The sequence below is a fragment of the Oncorhynchus masou genome, chromosome 7 (genome assembly GCF_036934945.1).
Source record: "Oncorhynchus masou masou isolate Uvic2021 chromosome 7, UVic_Omas_1.1, whole genome shotgun sequence".
NCBI lineage: Eukaryota > Metazoa > Chordata > Actinopteri > Salmoniformes > Salmonidae > Oncorhynchus > Oncorhynchus masou.
This window is the reverse complement of record NC_088218.1, coordinates 9,042,212-9,063,689: the sequence shown is the minus strand read 5'-3', so window position 1 is coordinate 9,063,689 and position 21,478 is coordinate 9,042,212. Positions and strand designations below refer to the sequence as shown.

Below are 21,478 nucleotides of genomic sequence, written 5' to 3'. Positions count from 1 at the left end.
AACCTAGGAGAGAAATACCAGCTGAGAAGAGAGTAGAACCTAGGAGAGAAATACCAGCTGAGCAGAGAGAGTAGAACCTAGGAGAGAAATACCAGCTGAGCAGAGAGAGTAGAACCAGCTAGGAGAGAAATACCAGCTGAGCAGAGAGAGTAGAATCTATGAGAGAAATACCAGCTGAGCAGAGAGTAGAATCTATGAGAGAAATACCAGCTGAGCAGAGAGAGAATAACCTAGGAGAGAAATACCAGCTGAGCTGGGAAGAGAGTAGAAAACCTAGAACCTAGGAGAGAAATACCAGCTGAGCAGAGAGAAGTAGAACCAGCTGAGAAGAGAAATACCAGCTGAGCAGAGAGTAGAACCTAGGAGAGAAATACCTAAAAAATCAAGAGAGCAATAGAGAGAGAGAGAGAGAGAGAGAGAAAAAAGATAGTGAGAAAGAGAGACAGAAAGAGAGAGCAGAAGCAGGAGAAATCATGTGTACTTTAGATGGGGTTAGGGGGATTAGGATGAGTAGTTTGTTTGGGTTCAGCACCTGACTCAGAACCGCAACCCCAGCAGCGCTGCCAGATGTCCCTGGGTAGAGAGATACCAACCCATTTTATTTATTACGGTCAACCTTGACCCCTGCAGACCAGCAGCAACAGAACACAGCAGACAAGGAGACAGTGCTCCTCTGGTTTCAACTGCTGTTTACTGAAGCTGCAATACCAAGTCACTTCACTACTTGAATTAAAGTCTCCATTTTGATAAATCACAGATAAAATATGTACATACTTCTCATACTAGTTTTTCCTTCTACTTGTTATTTTTGGGGCTTTTGTATTTGGCATTTGATTTTTGAATGATGTTGTACTGCATTGCTGAGAAGAGTTCGCGAGCGTTTCACTGTACTGTGGGCGCGTGCCTAATAAACGTTGATTTGATTGACTGGCCATATTTGATTGTGAAAGTGGAAGTATAAAGTGCAATAACTGCCGTGCTCCTCATCGTTCTACACACAGCGACACAGCGACACAGTCAACCGTCTGTCAAGACAAAAAGGGACCTCCTCCCCCCAGGTAAGTAGAGAAAGAGATTAACCTGGATTATTTACTCCGTAATCACACTGCTTTGTGTTTCTCACCTGTTCTTTTTTTACTTCAGATTTGTTTAAAAACAAAATCTGGAATAATTTGTGAATAGACAATGTTACAAGTATGTTAAATGTGAACTTGTCCAAAATGTGAACTTGTCCAAAATGTGAACTTGTCCAAAATGTGAATACATTTACATTGAAGTCATTTAGCAGACGCTCTTATCCAGTGAGTTACAGTTAGTGAATTCATCTTAAAATAGCTAGGTGGGACAACCACCTCAGTCATAGTAAGTATATTATTTTCTCTTACAACTCTGTATTAAAAGCAGTGTCTGTCTGTGGAAAACTGAATCAATATCGTTTCGGTAGAACTACATGTACATACACTCGTCTTACCATATAAAGATAAATGTAGTATTCAAAGAGTGAATTTCTATGTAATTTTGGCTAATTCCAGGAAGTCATTTCATGTTATAGTTGCTCCACAGACAGACATGAAAAACACTGACTGATCAAAACTGCTAGGGGCTTCCTGTCCTGACCATATTTGGTAAGAAGAGGTCCAGTGCAAGGCAGAAGGAAACTGAAAGTGGGTTGATGTTTTTTCACAGATCTCCATACAATTTTCTGTTCCCAAAACTTGTTATGGAAAAGGTCCACTAAGTTTTGTAGACTTGACTCATCGACAACCTTTCAACCTGTATGCTTGGACGTTTCATCCATCATTTTGCTCCTCTTGTCTGCCTTATCACCGGACTTCCTCTTCTTACCAAATATGGTCAGGACAGGAAGCCCATAACAAACGTGAGGATATCCTCTATATGTGATCCATCCCCGTTCTCCTTATCACAGCTATAGTGCATCTATAACCATAAAATATCATTCCTGGAACGAGAAAAAGCCTTATACTGAAATCCGCTATTTGAATACTAGAGGACAACCTGTCACATCCACTAGGGGCTTCATCTCCTTACCATATCTGAAACTGGGTTGACATTCAGCAAAACGTTTTCATAGATGAAAATCCGATTTTACTACAATTTTCTGTTCCCAAAACTAGAATCCGTTATGAATAAAATCCACAAGGTTTTGTGGACTTGGCTCTAAAGTTTTCTAAAAGCTCCAACCATATTGGTTGAATTACTCCCCCTGTCCTGTCTGAAGAGCAGTTCCTGTGCTCTGTCTGTCTGGATGTGTTCACTGAGCCAGTCTCTATTCCATGTGGACACAACTTCTGCAAGGCCTGTATCAGTGAATACTGGAACACAACTGCCCTGTGCCAGTGTCCACTGCGTAAGGACACATTCAACAGAAGACCGGACCTAAAAACCAAAACAACACTCAGAGAAGTTGCAGATCATTTTAAGAGGATGAAGGTCTCAGACAGAGAGGAGTCCTCTTCCAAGCCTGGAGAAGTAACACAAGTGCAGCAGATGATCCAGGAAAAACTGCAGAAGGTTAAGGAGATCAAACTCTCAGTAGAGCTCAGCCAGAGAGATGCGGAGAGAGAGATAGCAGGAAGTGTGGAGGTCTTCACTGCTCTGGTGCGCTCCATTGAGAGAAGTCAGGCAGAGCTCATTGAGGAGGTTGAGGAGAAGCAGAAAGCAGCTGAGAGGCAGGCTGAAGGGCTGATTGAAGAATTGGAGCAGGAAATCACTGAGCTGCTGAGGAGAGGCACTGAACTGGACCACCTCCACCAGAACTCCCCATCCCCAATCAAGGACTGGTCTGAGATCAGTGTTCACAGGGATCTGCATGTAGGAACTGTGAGGAGAGCTCTTTCTCAGCTGGAGGAGATGTTTCATAATGAGATGGAGAAGTTGCGTAATGCTGAGCTGAAGATGATACGGCAGTGGTCAGTGGATGTGACTCTGGATCCTGATACAGCACACCCCTATCTCATTGTTTCTAAGAACAGGAAACAAGTGAGCTATGGAGACATCCGGCAGAATATCCCTGACAACCCAAAGCGGTTTGGACGTATCTATCGGTCCTGGGAAAGAAGGGCTTCTCCTCAGGAAGATTCTACTTTGAGGTTCAGGTGAGAGGAAAGATTGAGTGGCAGGTGGGCGTGGCCAGAGAGTCCATCATCAGGAAGGGCCCAACAGTTAAAAGCCCAGATGGTGGACTCTGGGCTCTGTATATGAATAGGAATAAGTATGTAGCCAAGGACACACCCCTATGCCCCTCTTCCTGAGTCAGAAACCCCAGAAGGTGGGGGTGTTTGTGGATTACGAGGAGGGTCAGATCTCCTTTTATGATGTAGAAAACAGGTCTCATATCTACTCTTTCACTGGTTGTACCTTCACTGAGAAACTATATCCATTCTTGAACCCCTGTAATAATTCTGAGGGTCCAAATTCAGCCCCATTGGTCATCTCTCCTGTCAATCACACTGACTGAACTGGGGTCCAATAAGGCAGAAGTGCTGATAATATTGGGCCGCTTTCAGGGGGTCTGCCAAGGAGTCGCAAAACAAATTTCACAACACCTGGATAGGTGTTCAACATCACGGCCAGAAACCGCATCAATATGATATTATAATCTCAAGCATGACTGCAATATATCTAAATTCAATGATTGATTTAAAAGATGCTCCACAAATGAACCAGAGGATTATGCTTGAAACCTGATCTACCATAGAATATTGTTTTAGTTTGTCTTTTTTCAAATTTATTTTCCCCATTTTTCAGTATAGTGTGTTTGTTCCCATTTCTTTTCAGTATGGTGTGTTGAGACGTTGTTTGGATTAATTTGGGAGTATGTACTGAATTATCCAAATCTAGTACAATGCATCCAATTTCTTGTGAGTTTGTTTTCATTGTATGTGGTCAATGTCAAATAAACATAATAAATACAGTGAATAATGTTTTGCTCTTGTTTTTATGAGTCTAAATTGTTTATAAGGACGATGCATCCCAGAGGGCAGTGGAACAGAGGGGTTACTGCAGCAGTGCATTGTGGTAATCTGAGACCCACACTGACCTCTAGATCTGGCTCCCCCGTCCTCCTCCCAACCCTCTACCTCCAGCACTTAGGGTTAAAAATACACAGAGGCCCTGGTGCCTTCTGAAAATCAGGAAGGAACAAACACATTCAGTGGACCAACACTGGGCTCTGATATTTTATACATGACTCCAAAATATGCACAGACACACACTAATGTTGCGAGCACACACACACACACACACACACACACACACACACACACACACCGAGTTCAACCTTACCTAGAAAAAATTAAAATGGTCAAAAACTAAACTAAGCGGAGAGCACGTGATGCCGCGGAGCGGAGCAGACGTTGACAAACCGAGCTCTTCAAAGTTATTCTATTTTTACCTAAATAACGTTGAAACAACATTCTAACATCGGCTAATAAATTGTCAAGTACTTACCTTCCCAAAGAGCCATGGACCTCCGACAGAGAGGCAAGAAGGACGACCAAAACGTTGTTGATTCCCAAGATAACGATAACGCTACAGCTAGCAAGATTAGCATTAGCCCTCATAACTCAGACGACAGTTCCAGACTGTTGCTCTCAGCAGCCTCTTGCGAGCCTGCCGACATGCTGGCTACTCTCCTCCGGGAAATTCAGGATGGTAACAGAGGTCTTTCTCTGAAAATCGATAAGAAATCGGCTGAACTCCATTCCTCCATTGACGACCTGAAATCCTCCATGAAAGATCTCCTTTTGAGAACGACTGAGGCAGAGTTGCGCATTAGCACAGTTGAAGATACCATCGCTAGACATGACCAGGTCTTGACACAACTGCAAAAGGACAATGCCTACCTCAAAAACAAAGTAGATCAGATGGAAAACCAGAGTAGACGTAGTAATATCCGTGTGGTGGGATTGAATGAGGACAGCGAGGGCCATGACCCGGTCCGTTTCTTCACTCAATGGATCCCGGAGGTACTAGGCATAATGAACTTCACCAAACCGCTGGAAATCGAACGCGCCCACAGAACATCAGCGCCGAAACCCCGGCCAGATGAGCCCCCACGAGCCGTCCTGATCAGGTTCCTCCGTTTCCAAGACTGAGAGAAGATACTGCAACTCGCAAGAGCCAAAGGGGACATCACCATCGATGGAAAGAGGGTCAGCCTTTTCCCAGATATGAGCGAGGATCTCGCCAGACGCCGCAAGCAGTTCAGACCTGCCGCCAAAGCACTGAAGGAGAAGAACATCACCGGCTACCTCATCCACCCTGCGTGGATGAAAGTTCAGTACAAAGGCCGAAGCCATCTCTTCAACACACCGGGAGAAGTACACACTTTTCTCAAAGAACTGAGCAACGTCTGAGCCAGGACGGTCTCTCTGGGGGATAAAATGCAGTTTGTTTGTTTTCTCTTATCCGGATTGAACTGCTGGTATCTCCCAGTCACTTTAATTGATTTGTACATTTTCAACTAACCATATCTTCCCGGGGTGAGTTCTATTACATTTACAGGAGAGTATATTTTGGTTTAGTCCATCTCTACTGGGCGAAGCAATAAGTGGGCTTAGGCCCACTGCTTTCCCCCTCATTTATGTTAATCTTTCGTAAAGAGACTCAAGCATCCCTTACCGTGGGCAGTAAATATTCAGCCATAAATATCTATTCACAACGTTTGTTTTCAATTTAGAGAGCTCGCAGGTTTTAGTTTACGCCAAGGTTTAGCTAGTAAGAGCAAGATGGAAAGCGAGCAGCAACGTATCTCTACAAGTGTATTCATGTTTGATTGTTGGGACTGTTGTTCTAGTCTGACAATCGGGGTGGGTGGGATTTTTATTTATTTTTTCTTCCTTTTTTCTGTTTATTGTTTCCTTCCTAAAGAGACACACAGGTCACTTTTGTGCTCAAACCAAAGTTGAAACATTTCCTAATTATCTGCATATGATAGATTTCTATTCAGTTACATATTTGAAACCCAACCTATGCTTAACCCACTAAAATATGTCACATTCAATGTAAAAGGTCTTAACAGCCCGATTAAAAGGAAAAGAGAGTCTATACATACCTTAAGAAATTAAAGGCTGACATTGTGTTTTTACAAGAAACACATCTTACAGCCAGTGAACACAAGAAATTGAAGAGGGAATGGGTAGGACAAGTTTATGCATCCTCTTTTAACTCCAAAGCAAGAGGAACTGCAATTTTGATAAGTAGACACATCCCCTTCTGCGTCAACAACACCATCTCTGATCCCTCTGGCAGGTTTGTTTTGGTGCAGGTTTTGTTTTGGTGCAGGGGCATATGTTTTCAGTTTTGGTGCAGGGGCATATGTTTTCAGTTTTGGTGCAGGGGCATATGTTTTCTCTCCTCTCTCAACCTCCCATGCCTGTCAGGGGAAGACAGCGAGCGCCTGAGTGAACACTTCTCAGTTCCTGAATTGTTGGAGGCCATTAAATCCCTACCTTCTAATAAATCTCCCGGGAGGATGGCTTCCCTCCAGAGTTCTATAAAGAATTTAGGGAGCTGTTGGTCCCCTACCTTATGGAGGTACTTAAAAAAAGCCAGAGAAGACAACTGCTTTCCAGCGTCCTTCTCTCAAGCAGTGATTACTGTAATCCACAAGAAAGGAAAAACCCGCTAAAGTGTGCCTCCTATAGACCAATCTCTCCTTAACACAGATTGTAAACTGGTCACCAAGATGCTATCTAAGAGACTGGAGTCATGTCTTCCCCTGTTGGTCAACCCAGATCAGACTGGCTTCATAATTAATAGATTGTCCTCCAACAATCTCAGAAGGTTCTTTTGATATAATTCACCTTGCTAACAAAAACAAAATACCTAGTGTCGCAGTCTCCTCGACGCTGAAAAGGCCTTTGATAGGGTTGAATGGCCATACCTCTTTCGTCTTGGAAAAGTTTGGTTTAGGTACCGTGTTTGTAAATTTGATAAAATCACTCTACAAATCTCCAAAAGCTAGGATTGCTACCAATGGGATTACTTCCTCCTCTTTCCCTCTTTATAGGGGGAACAGACAAGGTTGCCCAATTAGCCCCCACCTCTTTGCCCTCGCCATCGAACCGTTGGCTGAGGCTATTAGAACGTGCCCTGACATACATGGCTTTGAGGTGGGCCCCCATACCCATAAATTATCACTCTTTGCGGACGACCTTGTCTTATTTCTAACAAACCCAGAACACTCCCTCTCTCACTTGCAGATCCTACTACAGTGTTATAGTTCTTTCTCTGGATATAAGGTCAATCTTGATAAAAGCGAAATCTTACCGTTGTCTGTCTTTGACCATCATACCATCAAGCACAAGTTTCCTTTCAGATGGTCGCCTATGGGCTTCACATATTTGGGCATAATGGTGGATGGTAATCTGAACAACCTCTATAAACTCAATCTGGCCAGTTTGTTGCAAAAGGTGGAAGTTGACCTTTGTAAATGGATGGACTTACCTCTCACTCTACTGGGTAGAATCAATGTAATTAAAATGAATGTCCTGCCCAGGTTTCTATATCTGTTTCAATCTCTCCCTATCCCTGTTCCCGCAGCATTTTTTCCTCTCTCGACAAGCTGACCAGACGTTTTATCTGGCACGGCAAAACCCCTAGGGTTGGCCTGGATAAACTGACCCTTGATTACAGTCAAGGGGCTTAATCCTCCCCAATTTTAGAATGTACGACTGGGCTGCACAGTCTAGGTTTCTGGCTCAGAGGTTTGACAAGGGTCCCTCTCCCTCATGGTTGAACATTGAAAAGATTTAGATGCACTATTGTAAAGTGGCTGTTCCACTGGATGTCAGAAGGTGAATTCACCAATTTGTAAGTCGCTCTTGAGCGTCTGCTAAAGGTAAATGATGACATTGGGGTAGATTTGTTTTACAAATGGGACAGAAAATCTATAAAAACCATCACAGACAACCCTTTAATCATACATTCTGTCCTGTCATGGTGCAAACTGCATGAGCTGTTCGGATGAGGGGGATTCCTTTCCCCTAAAACCCCTTTATGGAACAATAGATTGATCTCTATGTTTTTCCAGAATAGTAACTTTAGACCATGGTCTGATAAGGGGATCACTCTTCTGGAACATTGTTACGAGGAGGGAGTTCTTATGTCTTTTGATCAGCTGAAACAGAAATACCACTTGCCTAACAGGGACTTCTTTAGCTACCTACAACTACGAAACGTTATTAGGGTGACTCTCAAGGGACAATGGAACCTACCTAAGATGTCACCTATTGAACAACTCTGCCACGCAGACCAACCACTGTTCAAGACCATTTCCCGTGTTTACAATGCTCTTATGTCAGGACTAACACTGCCTGGGCTAGATAAACCCCGACTTAGATGGGAGAAAGATCTGGGTATTGATCTTGATGAGGATCTATGGAGTGACCTATGCAGGGATGGGGTTACATCCACATTGAACTCCAGATACAGACTGATCCAGTTTAATTTCCTCCATCAGCTCTATATCACCCCATCTAGACTGCACAGGTTCAACCCAGATATCTCCTCCCTATGTTTTAGATGTGGCTCAGATGAAGGAACATTCCTCCATTCCACTTGGCAGTGTTCAAAACTACATGGTTTCTGACAGGGGGTATGCGATACCATATCCTCAATTCACGGGGTTGCATTCCCTTTAGACCCGGAGGTCTGTCTACTGGGTAACTTAACTAACACCAATCTTAGGCAAAGCCATACTATAAAGCTAACAGAAATGTTGCTAGCGATTGCCCAAGAAATGTATTGCCTTGAAATGGAAATTGGATTCCTCCCTGCCAGTTGCAATGTGGCTTTCGGAAGTTAATAGTTGTATCCCTTTGGAGAAAATCACTTACTGCTTGAGGAATACGTTAAAGACATTTTACAGAATTTGGCAACCTTTTATTGACTATATGGAGAATCTCCCCCCACATCTCATTGATTGAATCTATATATAACCCTCACATAATGTTTCACACGTAATGTATAATATGTAGCCTACGGCAGGTGATCCAATGTCTCGTTATTTTGTTATTTTTTTTAATTATTGTATGTTTGTTTATATAATTATAATTTATTTTTGTTACGTTCGTCTGTTACTGTCACTTTGTCCTATCGTTGTCTAATATCTTTTCACTTTTGTTTTGAATGTTCTTAATTGGAAAATGCAAAAATAAAATATTTAAAAAAAATTAAAAAATAAAAAAATAAACTAAGCCAAGGACAGAGAAAAGTACAAGAGTTAAAATCTGGGCAGAACAGGGATGAGTTGAGAGATAACATTTCACTAAAGTGAAAGCACAACTGCATAACAGAAAATCTACTGTCTCAGCCACTGCCTGTCACCAAGGGAGTACCCCAAGGCTCAATCCTAGGTCCCACGCTCTTCTCAATTTACATCAACAACAACAGCTCAGGCAGTAGGAAGCTCTCTCAACCATTTATATGCAGATGATAGATACAGTCTTATACTCAACTGGCCCCTCACCGGGTTGTGTTAAATGCTCGACAAACCTTTATAGGCTGACCACACCGCATGCGCGAGCGTTGCAAAATAAATGTAGGAGTCTATGTTATTGCATTATTGCGCCAAAAAGCATCTGCGTTGCCAAGGGCTAAAATAAAAGTCCTTTCTATTTCATACACAGATCGCGCTGCAAGTCCTGCCTCTCATATCTCCTCATTGGTTTATAGATGCAGGTACCCACATGCTATCTCCTCATTGGTTATACCCACATGGGTGATTGAAAGAAGAACTGTTGCCGGTTGTCGTGGTAATACTATGAAAGTTTAGAAGCCAATCACCATATAAATTAAACGATGAAAAGGCCCGGAAGGAGGAGAGTTGACTAGAAACGATTCAGTTGACCGTTTTAATGTGTGGATTAATTGTCGGAGTAGAGGACCTTGTGCATTTCAGGTAAAATAACAACCTAATGTTTATATCCCAGGACAAATTAGCTAGCAACAGCAAGCTAGCTAAATAGGACAAATTAGATAGCAAGTGCAAGCTAACTAGCTAAATTGACAAATGTTTAAAATGCTTTTTGACATGTCCCCAAATTAATGTCACTGGTTCAGAGTTTGTTTTGATATTTTAACCTGTGTGTCGTGATCGCATTTGGTGTAGGGTTACAAAATAAATTTGCGCACGATGGTGCACGCGCGCAGCCAGTTTGGGTTCCGTGTCAGTGTCGAACAAGCTTTCTCTAACCTTAACCTTTTTCTGAACACCTCCAAAACAAAGGTCATGTGGTTTGGTAAGAAGAACGTCCCTCTCCCCACAGGTGGAATTACTACCTCTGAAGGCTTAGAGCTTGAGGTAGTCATCTCATACAAGTACTTGGGAGTACAGCTAGACGGTACACTGTCCTTCTCTCAGCACATATCAAAGCTGCAGGTTAACCTCTCAGCACACGGTCTAGTTACCTTAAGTTCCGCCTGTCTGACGTGCCCAAAGTAAACTGCCTGTTACTCAGAAGCTAGGATATGCATAATTGGATAGAAAACACTCTGAAGTTTCTAAAAACAATTAAAATAATGTCTGAGTATAAGACAACTGATATGGCAGGCGAAAACCCGAGGAAAATCCTCCCAATGACAAGGTTTATACAAGGTTTAGGCTTGTTTTTTTGAAAAATGAAGTAGTATTTGTAGTCTTTCCAAGATGAGAGCTAAGGGAAAAGTAGTCTTTTTGCGTGTGTGAACGAGGGCGTGCTCTTCGTTCTTTTCCTTTGCTATTGAACATAGTAATCTCCATATGAAATATCATTTATTTAGATATTAGACAACCTGATGATTAATAAAAAAACATTGTTTGACTTGTTTGGACGAACTTTGCCGGTAACTTTTTAGAATCCTTTGTATGCATGTTGAAAGAGTGGATTATTGAATTCAAATGGCACCAACTAAACAGTGTTTTTGGGATATAAAGAAGGATTTTATTGAATAAAATAACCATACAATGTGTAGCTGGGACCCTTTGGATTGCAAACAGAGGAAGGTCTTCATAAGTAAGTGATATATTTTATCGCTATTTCTGATTTTGTGATTCCTGTGCTGGTTTGGAAAATATGTTAATGTGAGGCGTTGTCCTCAGACAATCGAACACTATGCTTTTGCCGTAAATCCTTTTTGAAATCTAACAACACAGTTACCAATATTCTAAGCTTTTGGACCATGTAAGACACTTGAATTTTCATGAACGTTTCATACTACGATTTTTTATTTTGAATTTGGCGCTCTGCAATTTCACCGGATGTTGTCGAACTTGATCGTGCTAGTGGGATCCGTGCGCTAAGAGGTTTTAAAGTTCAATCGTAAATTGCTCCTCTTTCACCCCAGCTGCCAAACTAACTGTGATTCAGATGACCGTCCTACTCATGCTAGATTACGGAGACGTAATGTATAGATCAGCAGGTAATGGTGCTCTCTCGAGCAGCTAGATGTTCTTTACCATTCGGCCATCAGATTTGCCACCAATGCTCCTTATTCATTTTTATTTACCTTTATTTAACTAGGCAAGTCAGTTAAGAACAAAGTCTTATTTACAATGACGGCCTAGGAACAGTGGGTTAACTGCCTTGTTCAGGGGCAGAAGGACAGATTTTTTACCTTGGCAGCTCGGAGTTTTGAACTAGAAACCTTTCGGTTACTGGCCCAACGCTCTAACCACTAAGCTACAAATCACTGCACTCTACACTCCTCTGTAAACTGGTCATCTCTGTATACCTGTCGCAAGACCCACTGGTTGATGCTTATTTATAAAAACCCTCTTCGGCCTCACTAACGCCTATCTGAGATATCTACTGCAGCCCTCATCCTCCACATACAACACACGTTCTGCCAGTCACATTCTGTTAAAGGTCCCCAAAGCACACACATCCCCGGGTCGCTCGTCTTTTCAGTTCGCTGCACCTAGCGACTGGATCGACATGCAACAAAACACTCAAACTGGACAGTTATCTCAAACTCTTCATTCAAAGACTCAATCATGGACACTCTTACTGACAGTTGTGGCTGCTTTGTGTGATGTGTTGTTGTCTCTATCTTCTTGACCTTTGTGCTGTTGTCTGTGCCCAATAATGTTTGTACCATGTTTTGTGCTGCTATCATGTTGTGTTGCAACCATGTTGTTGTCATGTGTTGCTGCCTTGCCATGTTGTCTTAGGTCTCTCTTTATGTAGTGTTGTCTCTCTTGTCGTGAGTGTGTTTCGTCATCGCAGGAGGCCTTTTGCTTTTTGGTAGGCAGTCATTGTAAATAAGAATTTGTTCTTAACACACTTGAATAGTTAAATAAAGCTGAAATAAAAAATGTATTAATCTACTTTAAAACTATCCTGCTCCTAGTTGCTCTAAACACCGCTAAACAGTCCATCTTCTGTCAAGAGGGGAAACAAAAAATATGAACCTGGACACTGATGATATATATTTTTTAATGATGGTTCTTCCTTTGATTAAAAAAATCTGGTATATGTGTGAGAATTGACATTTACAAGTACGTTGAAAGCTACTTTTCAAAATGTGAATACAAAATGTGCTCCATAATATGCAAGAGTAGGTCAAAATCACACATCCTGGATAGGTGGTCTCTACCGACTCTGGATAAAAAGCATGGTCCGTCTGTGGAACACTGAATCAATATTATTTTGGTAGAGTACACTGTTGTTTCACCTTGCTGTAAGCCCTGAGGGTGGACTCTGGGCTCTGTATATGAATAGGAATAAGTATGTAGCCAAGGACACACCCCCTATGCCCCTCTTCCTGAGTCAGAAACCCCAGAAGGTGGGGGTGTTTGTGGATTACATGGAGGGTCAGATCTCCTTTTATGATGTAGGAAACAGGTCTCATATCTACTCTTTCACTGGTTGTACCTTCACTGAGAAGCTATATCCATTCTTGAACCCCTGTGATAATTATGAGGGTCCAAACTCAGCCCCATTGGTCATCTCTCCTGTCAATCACACTGACTGAATTGGGGTCCAATAAGGCAACAGATGACTTAATCTGATTGAGCAAATAGCAATTAGGATAACACATCCAATTGTAAAGAGTGTTGATAATAAATGGGGCACATTCCAGGGGTCTGCCAAGGAGTCACAAACCAAATTTCACAACACCTGGACAGGTGTTTAACATCATGTCAGAAACCACATCAATAAGATATTATAATATGAAGCATGATTGCAATGTATCTAACGTGGTGTTCAACGATTGGTTCATTTGTGCAGCATGACTTCTTTGCGGCCTGTTTAGACCATGATGTTTGATATGGTTTTGGTGCATCTGTTAAAATCAGAGGATAATGCTTGAAATCTGATCTACAGTAGAATATTGTTAAAGTTCACCTGACTTCATTCGCATTTCTTTTTCTCATTCAGTGTTGGGACCTTGTTCGGGTTAATTTGGGAGTAGGTTGTACTGAATTAGCTAAATTTAGCAGGATGCATCGAATTTCTTGTGCGATTTATCTTTTAATCGTACATTAACCCTGTCAAATAAACATAATAAATATGTTTGTTTGGTTCAATAAAATACTAATAACATACAGCTAAATGTTTAGTAAAAAAGGAGATTAGCATCGTGTTGGAGGTAGAAGGTTAAGCTTCCCGGAGGACAGTGGAACAGAGGGGTGACTGCAGCAGTGGCTTCTGAGGCCCACACTGACCTCTAGATGTGGCCCCTCCCTCCCCCTCCAGAAGCCAGGGTTAAAAACACATACAGGCCCTGGTGCCATTTAAGCCACAAGAAGGAACTAACACCTTCACTGGACTCTGATACATTTATACACGATTCAAACAGGCACGCACACACCAAACGTGCACGCACACACAGCTAGTTCTCACTTACCTGTACAACTTTAAATGGACAAATAAACTAAACCAAGCACAGAGAATGTGAAACAGATAAGTCAAATCAAATTTTATTGGTCACATACACATGGTTAGCAGATGTTAATGTGGGTAGCGAAATGCTTGTGCTTCTGGTTCCGACCGTGCAGTAATATCTAACAAGTAAACTACCTTATACACACACAAGTGTAAAGGAATGATTAAGAATACGTACATAAAAATATATGGATGAGCGATGGTATTTAGTCAGCCACCAATTGTGCAAGTTCTCCCACTTAAAAAGATGAGGCCTGTAATTTTCATCATTGGTACACTTCAACTATGACAGACTAAATGAGGGGAAAAAAATCCAGAAAATCACAATTGTAGGATTTTTTATGAATTTATTTACAAATTATGTTGGAAAATAAGTATTTGGTCAATAACAAAAGTTTATTTTCAATACTTTGTTATATACACTTTGTTGGCAATGACAGACGTCAAACGTTTTCTGTAAGTCTTCACACACTGTTGCTGGTATTTTGGCCCATTCCTCCATGCAGATCTCCTCTAGAGCAGTGATGTTTTGGGGCTGTTGCTGGGCAACACAGACTTTCAACTCCCTCCAAAGATTTTCTATGGGGTTGAGATCTGGCTACTCCAGGACCTTGAAATGCTTCTTACGAAGCCACTCCTTCGTTGGCCGGGCGGTGTGTTTGGGATCATTGTCATGCTGAAAGACCCAGCCAAGTTTCATCTTCAATGCCCATGCTGATGGAAGGAGGTTTTCATTCAAAATCTCACGATACATGGCCCCATTCATTCTTTCCTTTACACGGATCAGTCGCCCTGGTCCATTTGCAGAAAAACAGCCCCAAAGCATGAGGTTTCCACCCCCATGCTTCACAGTAGGTATGGTGTTCTTTGGATGCAACTCAACATTCTTTGTCCTCCAAACACGACGAGTTGAGTTTTTACCAAAAAGTTATATTTTGGTTTCATCTGACATTCTCCCAATCTTCTTCTGGATCATCCAAATGCTCTCTAGCAAACTTCAGACGGGCCTGGACATGTACTGGCTTAAGCAGGGGGACACGTCTGACACTGCAGGATTTGAGTCCCTGGCGGCGTAGTGTGTTACTGATGGTAGGCTTTGTTACTTTGGTCCCAGCTCTCTGCAGGTCATTCACTAGGTCCCCCCGTGTGGTTCTGGGATTTTTGCTCACCGTTCTTGTGATCATTTTGACCGCACGGGGTGAGATCTTGCGCGGAGCCCCAGATCGAGAGAGATTATCAGTGGTCTTGTATGTCTTCCATTTCCTAATAATTGCTCCCGCAGTTGATTTCTTCAAACCAAGCTGCTTACCTATTGCAGATTCAGTCTTCCCAGCCTGATGCAGGTCTACAATTTTGTTTCTGGTGTCCTTTGACAGCTCTTTGGTCTTGGCCATAGTGGAGTTTGGATTGTGACTGTTTGAGGTTGTGGACAGGTGTCTTTTATACTGATAACAAGTTCAAACAGGTGCCATTAATACAGGTAACGAGTGGAGCACAGAGGAGCCTCTTAACTTCTTGCGTCAAGCAATCCCGGAGCCGGGATCCTATTTATAGCCTCAAGCTCATTAGCATAACGCAACGTTAACTATTCATGAAAATCGCAAATGAAATTAAATAAATAGATTTGCTCTCAAGCTTAGACTTTTGTTAACAACACTGTCATCTCAGATTTTCAAAATATGCTTTCCAACCATAGCTAAACAAGCATTTGTGTAAGAGTATTGATAGCTAGCATAGCTATAAGCCTAGAATTCAGCCAGCAACATTTTCACAAAAACAAGAAAATCATTCAAATAAAATAATTTACCTTTGAAGAACTTCAGATGTTTTCAATGAGGAGACTCTCAGATAGCAAATGTTCAGTTTTTCAAAAAAATATTATTTGTGTAGGACAAATCGCTCCATTTTGTTCACGTTTGGCTATGAAAAAAACCTGTATCCATTTATAGCCTCAAGCTCATTAGCATAACGTAACGTTAACTATTTATGAAAATTGCAAATGAAATGAATGTGCTAGCTCTCAAGCTTAGCCTTTTCTTAACACTTTCATCTCAGATTTTCAAAATATGCTTTTGAACCATAGCAAAACAAGCATTTGTGTAAGAGTATTGATAGCTAGCGTAGCATTTAGCATAGCATTTAGCGGGCAACATTTGCGCAAAAACCAGAAAAGGATTCAAATAAAATCATTTACCTTTGAAGAACTTCGGATGTTTTCAATGAGGAGACTCTCAGTTACATAGCAAATGTTCAGTTTTTCCTGAAAGTATCGTGTAGGAGAAATCGCTCCGTTTTGTACATCACGTTTGGGTACCAAAATAAAACGCAAATTCAGTCATCAAAACGGCGAACTGTTTTCCAAATTAACTCCATAATATCGACTGAAACACGGCAAACGCTGTTTAGAATCAATCCTCAAGGTGTTTTTCACATATCTCTTCATTGATATATCGTTCGTGAATGACTACTTTCTCCTGTGAATCGCTTGGAAAAAGACGTGCAGTTGAAGATGACGCACCAATTTCGACGGAGGACACCGGGCGTACACCTGGCAAATGTAGTCTCTTATGGTCAATCTTCCAATGATATGCCTACAAATACGTCACAATGCTGCAGACACCTTGGGGAAACGATAGATCGGGCAGGCTCATTCCTTGCGCATTCACAGCCATATAAGGAGACAATGAAAAACAGAGCCTCAAAAATCCTGCTCATTTCCTGTTTGAAGTTTCATCTTGGTTTCGCCTGTAGCATCAGTTCTGGGGCACTCACAGACAATATCTTTGCAGTTTTGGAAACGTCAGAGTGTTCTCTTTCCAAAGCTGTCAAGTCGAGCATCTTTTTGTGACAAAATATTGCGCTTAAAACGGGCACGTTTTTTTATCCAATAATGAAATAGCGCCCCCATAGATGTAACAGGTTAAAGAAGAAGTTACAGGTCTGTGAGAGCCAGAAATCTTGCTTGTTTGTAGATGACCAAATACTTATTTTCCACCATAATTTGCAAATAAATTCATTAAAAATCCTACAATGTGATTTTCTGGATTTTTTTTCTCATTTTGTCTGTCATAGTTGAAGACTAACTATGATGAAAATTACAGGCCTCTCATCTTTTTAAGTGGGAGAACTTGCACAATTGGTGGCTGACTAAATACTTTTTTGCCCCATTGTAGGTGTCCGTGACGGGGCTGGATTTCTTTTTGTAGTCCGTTATTGACTGTAAGTTGTGTGCAGAAAAGGGAGGAGTTGAGTGATAACATTTAGCAAAAGTGAAAGTTAAACTGCATAACTCTCCTGCTCCACTCTACACACAGATACACAGTCAACCTTCTCTCAAGACAAAGAGGAAAAACACACCCAGGTAAGTAGAGAAAGAGATGAATATGGACACTGGTGATCATTTTACTCAAATCGCATTACTTTGTGTTTCTCAGCTGTTCTTTCTTTGATCTTTGTAAAATAATCTGGTAAAAATGTGAGAATTGACAATGTTACAAGTACGTTGAAAGTCACTTCTCCAAATATGAATACATTTAGTGCATGTGAATACATTTAGTGCATGTGAATACATTTAGTGCATGTGCACCATACTATACAAAGGTAGAACAAATGATCCATCTCCTGGATATCGTTTCTCTATCTACAGTACTCTGGGAAAAACGCATGGTCTGTCTGTGGAACACTGAATCAATATTATTTTAGTAGAGCTATATACACTCTTGTTTAACCTTCTAAATATACATTTAGTAATCAAATAGTGAATTATTATGCAACGCTGACTCATTCAAGGAAGTCATTTTATAGAACTGGTTGCTACTCCGATAGAATGGGGAAAACAAGATTGTCTCTGTGTAAACAAATGCCTGTGATGGCATGTAGCATTTTAAAGTAGTCTAGTGGGTTAGACTTGTTCTGGGTTAGGGAGGGATCACAGGATTCTATCCAAGCCAGTGGAAGGGATCAACCAATAAATCATATACCTGAACAAACACTCCAGTACAGCAGGGGGCAGTAAAACACTAAGATGAAGACAGCTACAATTCTAACTGTGTGGTTTTCTATTAGGTTTCAGAAATGGCCACCTCCATCAATGTCCTGTCTGAAGAGCAGTTCCTGTGCTCTGTCTGTCTGGATGTGTTCACTGAGCCAGTCTCTATTCCATGTGGACACAACTTCTGCAAGGCCTGTATCAGTGAATACTGGAACACCACTGCCCTGTGCCAGTGTCCACTGTGTAAGGACACATTCAACAGAAGACCGGACCTAAAAACCAACACAACACTCAGAGAAGTTGCAGATCATTTTAAGAGGATGAAGGTCTCAGACAGAGAGGAGTCCTCTTCCAAGCCTGGAGAAGTAGCACAAGTGCAGCAGATGATCCAGGAAAAACTGCAGAAGGTTAAGGAGATCAAACTCTCAGTAGAGCTCAGCCAGAGAGATGCAGAGAGAGAGATAGCAGGAAGTGTGGAGGTCTTCACTGCTCTGGTGCGCTCCATTGAGAGAAGTCAGGCAGAGCTCATTGAGGAGGTTGAGGAGAAGCAGAAAGCAGCTGAGAGGCAGGCTGAAGGGCTCATTGAAGAATTGGAGCAGGAAATCACTGAGCTGCTGAGGAGAGGCACTGTGCTGGACCACCTCCACCAGAACTCCCCATCCCCAATCAAGGACTGGTCTGAGATCAGTGTTCACAGGGATCTGCATGTAGGAACTGTGAGGAGAGCTCTTTCTCAGCTGGAGGAGATGTTTCATAATGAGATGGAGAAGTTGCGTAATGCTGAGCTGAAGATGATACGGCAGTGGTCAGTGGATGTGACTCTGGATCCTGATACAGCACACCCCTATCTCATTGTTTCTAAGAACAGGAAACAAGTGAGCTATGGAGACATCCGGCAGAATATCCCTGACAACCCAAAGCGGTTTGGACGTTATCTATCGGTCCTGGGAAAGAAGGGCTTCTCCTCAGGAAGATTCTACTTTGAGGTTCAGGTTAGAGGAAAGATTGAGTGGCAGGTGGGCGTGGCCAGAGAGTCCATCATCAGGAAGGGCCCAACAGTTAAAAGCCCAGATGGTGGACTCTGGGCTCTGTATATGAAGGGTGAGAATAAGTATGAGATCAAGGACACACCCTCTATCCCCCTCTTCCTGAGTCAGAAACCCCAGAAGGTGGGGGTGTTTGTGGATTACGAGGAGGGTCAGATCTCCTTTTATGATGTAGAAAACAGGTCTCATATCTACTCTTTCACTGGTTGTACCTTCACTGAGAAACTATATCCATTCTTGAACCCCTGTAATAATTCTGAGGGTCCAAATTCAGCCCCATTGGTCATCTCTCCTGTCAATCACACTGACTGAATTGGTGTCCAATAAGGCAACAGATGACTTAATCTGATTATCATAATTGTTATTTGCTCAACACATCCAATTGTAAAGAGTGTTGATAATAATGGGGCACGTTCCAGGGGTCTGCCAAGGAGTCACAAACCAAATTTCACAACACCTGGACAGGTGTTTAACAACATGCCAGAAACCCCATCAAAATCAAATCTTATTAGTCACGAGCTGAATACAACAGGTGTAGACCTTACAGTGAAATGGTAACTTACGAACCCATAACCAACAATGCAATACAAATTAGAAATAAAAGTAACTAGTAATTAAAGAGCAGCAGAAAACTCGGACCTAGACTTGGTGCTCCGGTACCACTTGCCGTGCGGTAGTAGAGAGAACAGTCTATGACTAGGGTGGCTGGAGTCTGACAATTTTTAGGGCCTTCTTCTGACACCGCCTGGTATAGAAGTCATGGATGGCAGGAAGCTTTGCCCCAGTGATGTACTAGGCCGTACACACTACCCTTAGTAATGCCTTGCGGTGGGAGGACGAGCAGTTGCCATACCAGGCGGTGATGCAACCAGGCGGTGATGCTCTCGATGGTGCATCTGTAGAACCTTTTGAGGATCTGAGGACCCACGGAAACGTGAGCGTGAAAACCCCAGCAACATTGCAGTTCATGACACACTCCAACCACCTGGCACCTACTTCCATACCCCCGTTCAAAGGCACTTCCATTTTATGTCCTGCCCATTCACCATCTGAATGGCACACATACACAATCCATGTCTCAATTGTCACAAGGTTTAACCATCCTTCTTTAAATCTGATCTACAGTAGAATATTATGTTTGATCTTTTGATTTCTTTTTCACATTTTCAATACAGTGTGTTGAGACATTTTGGGATTATGTTGTACTACTGAATTAGCTAAACCTAGTATAATGCGTATTGTATAACCTAGTATAACACGTATTGTGAAATTTACATTGTTCATTGTATGTGGTCCCTGTCAAAAAAACAATCAATTTTAATATGATGTTCTTGTTTGGGTCTAATATTGTGTAATGTGAGCTCCTGTTGGAGGTAGAGGGTGATGCTTCCCAGGGGGCAGTGGAACAGAGAAGCTGGGCGGTATATAGTATTTTACTATATACTGGTATGGATGCACAGACCGGTTTGGGTTTTTCCTTTACCTTCTATTACGGTATTTCAATGTTTGGTTTGTTAAATTAATTTGCCTCTCCGTCAAATCAATATGTCCTTTTTTAATAGTTGACTCTGTTTGCGGCTTGAGTCGTCACTCTTGCTCCTCCTGCATGCCGCTTCCCACACCAAGCCCCGTCACCCGCGCCCCCGTCACTCGCGCCCCGTCACTCGCGCCCCCGTCACCCGCGCCCCCGTCACCCGCGCCCCCCGTCACTCGCGCCCCCCGTCACTCGCGCCCCTGCCGTGCCATTCACTCCGTTTGCATGGCCAGATGCAACAAGATGTGGAAATCTGTATCGTTGTCAGCAACTTTTCTTCTTAATATAAAATCACATTTTATTTGTCACATGCACTGAATACAACTGGTGTAGGTGGACCTTACTGTGAAATGCTGAATACAACAGGTGTAGGTGGACCTTACTGTGAAATGCTTCGTTACAAGCCCTTATGCAGTTAAGAAAATTTACAAAATAAACTAAAATGTAAAAAATATACAAAGATAACGATGCTTTATACAGGGGGTACCGGTACCGAGTCAATGTGTGGGGGTACAGGTTTGTCGAGGTCATTTGTACATGAAGGTAAGGGTAAAGTGACTGTCTAGATAATAAATAGCCAGTAGCAGCAGTGTAAAAACAAAAAAAGGGAGGGTGTGTGTTGGGGGGGGGGGTCAATGCAAATAGCCGGGGGTGGCCATTTGATGAATTGTTCAGCAGTCTTATGGCCTGGGGGTAGAAGCTGTTAAGGAGCCTTCTGGACCGAGACTTGGGACTCAAGACTGGAGTCTTTGACCATTTTGCTAAATAGTAAGCAGTAGGATTAATACACCGTATGCAGTAAGTAGCAGGATTAATACACCGTATGTAGTCAGCAGTAGGATTAATACACCGTATGCAGTAAGTAGTAGAATTAATACACCGTATGCAGTAAGCAGCAGGATTAATACACCGTATGCAGTAAGTAGTAGAATTAATACACCGTATGCAGTAAATTGCAGGATTAATACACCGTATGCAGCAGGATTAATACACCGTATGCAGTCAGTAGTAGGAT

At 42.2% G+C, this 21,478-nt stretch overlaps 2 protein-coding genes and 1 pseudogene across 2 annotated transcripts in view; 2 read left to right on the top strand and 1 right to left on the bottom strand.

Annotated features, from left to right (window-relative positions):
- trak2 (trafficking protein, kinesin binding 2) overlaps window positions 1-21,478 on the bottom strand; it is a 56,490-nt gene that overhangs the window by 17,150 nt on the left and 17,862 nt on the right.
- Window positions 988-20,274, top strand: LOC135543184 (E3 ubiquitin-protein ligase TRIM39-like). The gene is made up of 3 exons (XM_064970280.1): window positions 988-1,058; window positions 17,207-17,253; window positions 17,958-20,274. The coding sequence occupies exon 3, from the start codon at window positions 17,967-17,969 to the stop codon at window positions 19,239-19,241; it is 1,275 nt and encodes a 424-aa protein (XP_064826352.1). The 5' UTR covers window positions 988-1,058; window positions 17,207-17,253; window positions 17,958-17,966; the 3' UTR covers window positions 19,242-20,274.
- On the top strand, window positions 2,233-3,272 carry LOC135542900 (E3 ubiquitin-protein ligase TRIM39-like; annotated as a pseudogene).

What these genes read in the sequence shown, in the direction of transcription:
- LOC135543184 (XM_064970280.1), top strand. Translation starts at nt 17,967, where the DNA reads ATGGCCACCTCCATCAATGTCCTGTCTGAAGAGCAGTTCCTGTGCTCT.